The sequence below is a fragment of the Portunus trituberculatus genome, chromosome 20 (genome assembly GCF_017591435.1).
Source record: "Portunus trituberculatus isolate SZX2019 chromosome 20, ASM1759143v1, whole genome shotgun sequence".
Classification (NCBI taxonomy): domain Eukaryota; kingdom Metazoa; phylum Arthropoda; class Malacostraca; order Decapoda; family Portunidae; genus Portunus; species Portunus trituberculatus.
In genome coordinates this window covers 12657482-12665007 of record NC_059274.1, presented here as the reverse complement: position 1 = coordinate 12665007, position 7526 = coordinate 12657482, and the positions used below count along the sequence as shown (strand labels likewise).

At 34.0% G+C, this 7526-nt stretch overlaps 1 protein-coding gene across 1 annotated transcript in view; it reads right to left on the bottom strand.

Annotated features, from left to right (window-relative positions):
* Positions 1–1379: 1379 nt before the first annotated feature.
* Positions 1380–7526, bottom strand: part of LOC123506529 (Golgi phosphoprotein 3 homolog sauron-like) — a 28550-nt gene continuing 22403 nt past the window's right edge. The window contains exon 6 of the mRNA XM_045258684.1: positions 1380–6905. Within this exon, the coding sequence (XP_045114619.1) occupies positions 6795–6905 (111 nt within the window). The 3' untranslated portion in view covers positions 1380–6794. The remainder of the gene's footprint in view (positions 6906–7526) is intronic.

Sequence of the window (7526 nt, the reverse complement as noted above, 5' to 3'; positions counted from 1 at the left end):
CTCTCTCTCTCTCTCTCTCTCTCAAGTGATACACACACACACACACACCCGGTGCGGCGAGGCAAAGGGGCAAGCCTCTTAATGTGTGGCCCCTGTTCACCTAGCAGTAAAATAGGTACGGAATGTAACTCGAGGGGTTGTGGCCTCGCTTTCCCGGTGTCTGGAGTGTGTTGTGGTCTCAGTCCTACCTGAAGATCGGTCTATGAGCTCTGAGCTCGCTCCGTAATGGGGAAGACTGGCTGGGTGACCAGCAGACGACCGAGGTGAATTACACACACACTTAGCACTATGATAATACCTAGACTTGAATATGCAGCATAGGTGTAGTCACTGTACATACAAAATGACATCAGGAAACTAGATAGAATCTAAAGAACAGCTACAAAGATGGTGCCATAAATAAAGGACCCTCCCTATGAAGAAAGATTAAAAGAAATGTATATAAGCTTTGAAAAATAGATGGGAGAGAACTGATAAGGATGTATGTATAAGATAGTGAACCACATGGAAAAGATAAATAGAGAAGACCTGGTATCATTGACTAAAGATCTAGATAGATGAACAAGAAAACATTCTAAGACCATGAAAAGTCAATATTGAAAGAGCACTAAAAAACTTAAGTTTTTCACATATGACGGCGGACATCTGGAACAGCTTGAGACCTTGAGTGAAGAGATTGTAACAGCAGAGTGTATGCATAAATTTAAGGAAAAGTTGGAAAAAATTAGATATGGAGACAGGCCATTATGAGCTCCACTCAAACCCTGTAATATACAACTAGGTAAACTAGGTAAATACGCACACAGACTCTCTCTCTTTCTCCCTCTTGTTTTTAATAATGTGTTACATATTTCATATCACTGTAGGCTTAAAAATATATAATTATTAAAGTTTCATTTCAGTCTGTGCCTTGTCATAACAGTAACAATAAAGGAAAATTAACTATCTTTCTACCAAAATTTCTCTTAGAAACATCTATTACATTATTTTCAATATATTGTGGCTATTTGGCATCAATTAGTAATAAGTCTATATAATGCATATTTAGGAAACTATAGTGTACCATACTGTATGCAATTCAAACCCGTTTCCTCTTACTTTTACTAGTATGGAAAAGTGGCAAATTCCTATATCTCAACAAGGCAACACCTCATGTTATGAATGTATCTGCTGATCAGCCCACAGCTTACTACATCTGTACTGGGAGCGAGAAAGCAGGCAACCTCTCTTGTGGTCTCGCCCGCTTTATCACTCCAGTGCGGACACAGCTGAAGTATAGCAGGATGCCATCTCTTGATATCAAATTCCTTGATGTACCATACACATTACTGTTTTGCTTTTCTTTTTTTGGTCATTGCTGTTGATTATGGAAAACACAGTAAACAAGAATCTTTTATTAATAAAGTCGTTCAGTCACAGTGCAGATATTTAAAAAGCATATCTTCCCAACAAAAGTGTATGCAAACACCTGCCAAGCTTAAAATTGTATTCTTGGAATGCTATAAATAAAAACAAATTATAGTTTATGTGCAGTTTAAGAAGTAAAACAAAAGAAAATACCATGTGTTGCAGCTACAAACTCTTTTATAATGTCTGGAAAAATAGCTAAAAATTTACAACAGGAAACTTTTTCCTTCATTGGTAATTTTTGTTTATTGAAAATTTAAGACTAGGCAAATTTGTTCCATAACAACTTTCTAAGTGTTCCAGTCACTCATAACCACCAACAAAATCTGAAAGCTGCTGAATCCTGCCAGCTATAAGAGAAGCAAGAATGAGATACAGTGGCTCTGCAAAGAATTATTCAAAGAAATTATATATTCTCTACAAGTTACATCCATATTAAAAGGATATTTAGCTTGATAGCTCAAAGTGAAAAAGACTCCATGCTCAAAGTAAAGTTCTTGATTGAGCTGCCATTTCTATAATTTTGTTTACCTATAGTCTGTCCGTTTTGATTATTTCAGAGCAAACCGTTTGTTCGGTTGGCAGCCCTGCCTCACCTCTGCTCTCGCTCAGCCCCGCTGAGATGCAGATTCATCAACACACATTTATATTTATTCACTTTACTCAGTAACGACACAAGTTACATGTTACTGAGTAAAGTGAATATATATAAATGTTTGTTAATGAATCTGCGTCTCAGCGGGGCTGAGCGAGAGCAGAGGTGAGGCAGGGGTGCCAACCGAACACACGGTTTGCTCTGAGATAATAAAAACGGACAGACTATAGTATGTTAGAAACAAGATTTCATAAAGGCTAACCTGTGCCCTAAAAATATTTTCATAAAGACAATAAAGATCCTATTAGCATCACCTTATAACAAATTTACTCTCACACACACACACACACACACACACACACACACACACACACACACACACACACACACACACACACACACACACACACAGGGAAACCAAAATATTAATCCAGTAGTAGTACTAATAAACAAAACTGAAAACTAAAACTGAAACAATAAGTTAGTCATCTATAAATTAATGAAATTAAAACATGCATTTCATGAGTGAATTCCGTTAATCTGTAGTTTATACGATCTTTAATCAGATGTCAAGTGAACAGTTTAATAATAGTCTGTGGCTGAAAAAAACAGAACTAAATGCTTTACAAACTGTTTGCAAGCGTCACAAAGGTATAATAACGAAAAGCAACTCAAAAGGCAGCACATTCATTTCATCAATACACCATTTTCTGCACCCATGAAGTCTGCACCAGTAAACCTGATATCTAGCAATATTTAAAATTAATGAAAATTTTCCATCACATGTAAAGTTTAAAAAGTTTTTGATATTTCACTTATTCATGTCACAATTATGCAATCATCAGCCAAGCAGCTTGGCTACTGGACATCTAATTCATTTTTGCATTGCATGAGGACTATTGATACTTGGAGAGAGAGAGAGAGAGAGAGAGAGAGAGAGAGAGAGAGAGAGAGAGAGAGAGAGAGAGAGAGAGAGAGAGAGAGAGAAAAGAGAAACAAACAATTAGTGCTGGATAAATAGCTGATGTTCAATAATGTGACCATGTCCTACGGGAAAAAATAAAATTAAAACAACTAAATAAACAAATAATTAAATTAAACAAATAAATGAATGAGATGATGTAGCTATGTTTGCCTGATGACCTAAAATAACCAAACAACAATCCCATTGCTCTCAAAACTGAGTGATGCTAACAGCAAGCAAGTGAGCCTTCCTGGTCACAACTGAAACAAAGTGTGATGAGCAAAAGCTAGCTGTGATTCTTTCAACTGACATTGTTGAGGATATAATGAAGGATGGCTTCCAGTAGCCTTATGAGGCAGAGAAGCAGTCATCACCCTCTGAATCATCATAATTTTACTCTTCAATAAATCTTTATCATTCATCATATTTTATCATCTATAACAAGCAAAGGTGTGGAAGGAAGCAAAAATTATTTCCTCTCTAATTTTATGAATAAACATGTCTATCAGTCTATTGTGAATGTACATTTCTTACTATAACATCTCCCTATTCACTTTTTATATATTTACATATGTACCAAATGGTCACAACTGCAAGTTTTTACGTAAAATTTTATTTCACAAAATAAAAATAATATAATTGATAATGTTAATCTTAATTACATAAAAAGTAAATGAATGGATAAACACATAAAAATAACAATTTACTGAAAGTATAGTGTAATTATTCTGATTCTTATCTTCAAGTTTGAATTCAACTGTGATTCTGTTGATATCAAGCAATCAGTTATAGATCTGCTGAAAACAATTACTTATTACAATGATGAAAGGAATAAGGAAAGTTAACATTATACCAGGACAACTCAATACTTCTACAATATCTCCTCAAACTCTTCACCCATTCTTTTCTATGACAGTAAGAACCATGATGGAATGTGCCATTGCTCCTGTTAGGTCAGTTACAATGGAACCGGACTTTCACTTCTTCAAGCTTATATAAGTACTTGGAATCAAGTGAAATACTTCCAAGATGAAAAGGGTATGTCCTACAAAACATTTCCTAAGATTTCCACTTTTGAAAATGCAACAACAAATTCCAAATATCAAATGAGTCTGGGCAACCTTGCAGCAAAACTGGAATAATCTGGATGTTGCTTTCTGTACATATAATTACAAATGGTTCATCATGAGATGTCTATCATCACACCCACACCCACACCCACACACACACGCACACACTTATGCCATGAGCTCATCCAGCAGACAACATACTTTCTAAACTGCCTGAAATTAATGTTGGGGTAACCAATACATTTTTCTTAAATATTTCCTTCAATACATCCAGCAACTTTAAAATTCAGATACCAAATGACAAAAATATTAGGAGTATATTAGACACAATTCCCATAAAGCACCATCATTTTTTTCAATAAAGGGATAAAGACTCAAACTTTACAACCAACACTGTGGTCCCATGCCAAGAGAAGATTTGGTCTGGTGTGGAAGTCGGTAATTACCCGTAAGGAAAAAAAGCTTCTTTAAGGACAAAAGATACTAAATTGTAAGGCTTGATAATATAACTGTCATATGTGTATGGAGTGCATGGGAACCAAACCCCGTCTCTCTCTCTTGCCCCATTGCCAACATACATCCTCCCCTGTTATTTAATTTTCAATTATTTAAATAAGTTGCTTCCAAAATGTAATATCTGTATATTTAACAAGCAAGGAATCTATAATATGACAACTGGTGTTCATAAGGCCAAAACTGTAGATTCATAACTCATTACACAGAGAAGAAAACAAAACATCACCAAAAAAACATTCTGCTACTGTTAAAGCCATATCATGAAATGTTCCCTTCCTTCCCTGTATTCACTTTCCACTAATGATAATTAACTGGATAATTCATAATTTTGGGTTTTGATGATGTTTCAAATATAACAACAATTTTGCATAATTTGATAATTCTTATACATTAAATTTCAATATAAGTTATGATAATGAAGAATATATACTTAATGGTTATAGTTTATGTGCAAAATAATGAAATTCCCCATATTTACAAGCTCTTAAAATTAAATATGTCCGACGACACATTTACCAAAACCATGGGTGCTACCAGCCCTTCATCATGTTGATTTATGTAGAGTTTGGGTGCTACCAGCCCTTCATCATGTTGATTTATGTAGAGTTCAAGTTTTCAAGACAATTTAGCAGATTCTAATAACAATATATATTATATATAGATAAATTTTTTGTCATTTTGTTTTGAATTGGGGTTAGATCAGCAAGAGTATATATATATATATATATATATATATATATATATATATATATATATATATATATATATATATATATATATATATATATATATATATATATATATATATATATATATATATATATATATATATATATATATATATATATATGAAATATCACTCGACAAATTCTCTAAAATGCAGCTGTGTTTGAGTAATCATACATTTTGGCTGACAAATTACTTAAACCTATCTGAATTAAGTTACCAAGGTATGTAAACTAAGTAATGACAGCTCACTTACTATTTTTCAATTATGTACACACCACAGTGAATTTGAGCAGTGCAGACAAATCAGGAGAATCAGGAGAGAAATTGGTTGAAAATTAAAACAAACTACGAGTAACATCACTCAGTAATGAATTTATAATAAAAATGAAAAAATAAGTATACAAGTACCATTGATATAATCTACATTTCAGTGTTTAATGTTTAGTAACAACCAATCAACAAGAGGTGCCACTAACAGCAAGTACCATCACCCCCACCACTTTTGTTTTTCTGTGTAAGAAATAGGTTACAAGTTCCTCATCTGCTAACTATTCTCCTAAGACCACAGTGGCATGACTTTGATGATGAGGACATTAGATAGCACTTCATTTATTCACACTAAAAGAACGGTTTTGTTGTCCATCCTACAACTGTCATACTTCTTCAGACCAGTAACAGTCTATTTCCATCACTGCAAGTTGTTTATGCTAATGCTTCCCAGAAGTAACACACATATCCAGTTATAAATACAGAAATGGACTAAAATTATACTAAAGATTTCATAAACCTTATGTGCAAGTGGAATAAAATTCACTCTCCCTACACCCAAGTCATGCCATGTAGAATTGCCTTACAAACAAGTATAGAACCTAGTCTAGGCATCACACCTGTATCTACACACTAGCCTATATAAATAATGCCTTGACAACTTTTTTTTTATTATTTCTAATATTGACAACTAATATGCATACCACAGAAGAGCGTAAAATTCAACAGTACAAATATACAAAATTTAACTGGATATTTGAAGTCACTGGGGAGGATGCCAAGCACTTTTCATGAAGGGTTGGTCAGAAATGTTGCTGATATTGTTAAATAATCTATTTACCAAGTTATTCATTAACAGTAATTAAACAAAAAATGAAAAAATAAGGAAATCAATGACCAATTATACATGCATAAATGCCCTGGGTTTAATAGGTATATGCCATAATGTTTAATTCTTCTTTCCTTCTGATGGCTTCATCTGTTGGCTATCTATTATGACCCAAACCTAATATAGAGAAAGTCAGTGGAGCTTTAAATGGCCTTCACCTTATACACATTCATTCTCTTTCAATGCATCTAATGCAAAGCTATGAAAACTCAACCAGGGGAAAAGATATGCTTAATTTTATAAGATAGAAATAATGAATAGATACACAGAATACTAATACTTTCAAAAACAAGGTTATCGGAATAATCACAGGCACTGATAACATACTTTTCCTTCTCAACCCTGGCAAGAGAGGTACTATTTGATAAATGCTGCAAAGACTGACCACATCAAGTCGTTAGCATTGGGCTTGGCAGCTTCTGCATCAAGGTCAAGATCCAGCAGTTCCCGTACACGCTTCATGGCCACCTAGATGAATGCAGGAGTCTGAGTTAGCAACATTCTACTAAAATACAGTGCATGAATATGGTTAATCAATAATCAGATGTTCTATATCCTTGATCAAGTTAATGAAAGGAAGAAGTAGTACATGGAAATTAAGGTAATGTGACTATAGTTTGAGAACAGATAATGCATAAAGCATGAAGGTAAAGTTATGTTGGACACATCAAATGAAGAACACTGGTCTGTTGTACAAATGAGATATATTCCTAAGAGGATCCAAGGATCCACCATCCTTTGAGTGTGACAATGCTAAGATCACACAGAGCACAAAAAATGAAATGTTGAGACTTTATACTGTGGAGGTTAAGTTTTTCATTGAAGATATTGCTTCCCACCTTTCACTTCAAGTCTATTACTTCACTTTCTTCTCAGACTTGTGCAACACTAAAATGTTCGATCCCCTATGCTTTATGTTTCCTTAAAATAGTAAGATTAACTAATCTTTGTTAAGTTCATTTTCATTTCTAATATACAGTAAGTCCTCATTTTACACTAGAAATGCGTTCCTCAAAAAGCTATTGTAAACCGAACCTGTTTTAACATGTATTAGATAAGAATACGTTCCAGCTCAGTATGAAAGTCAAT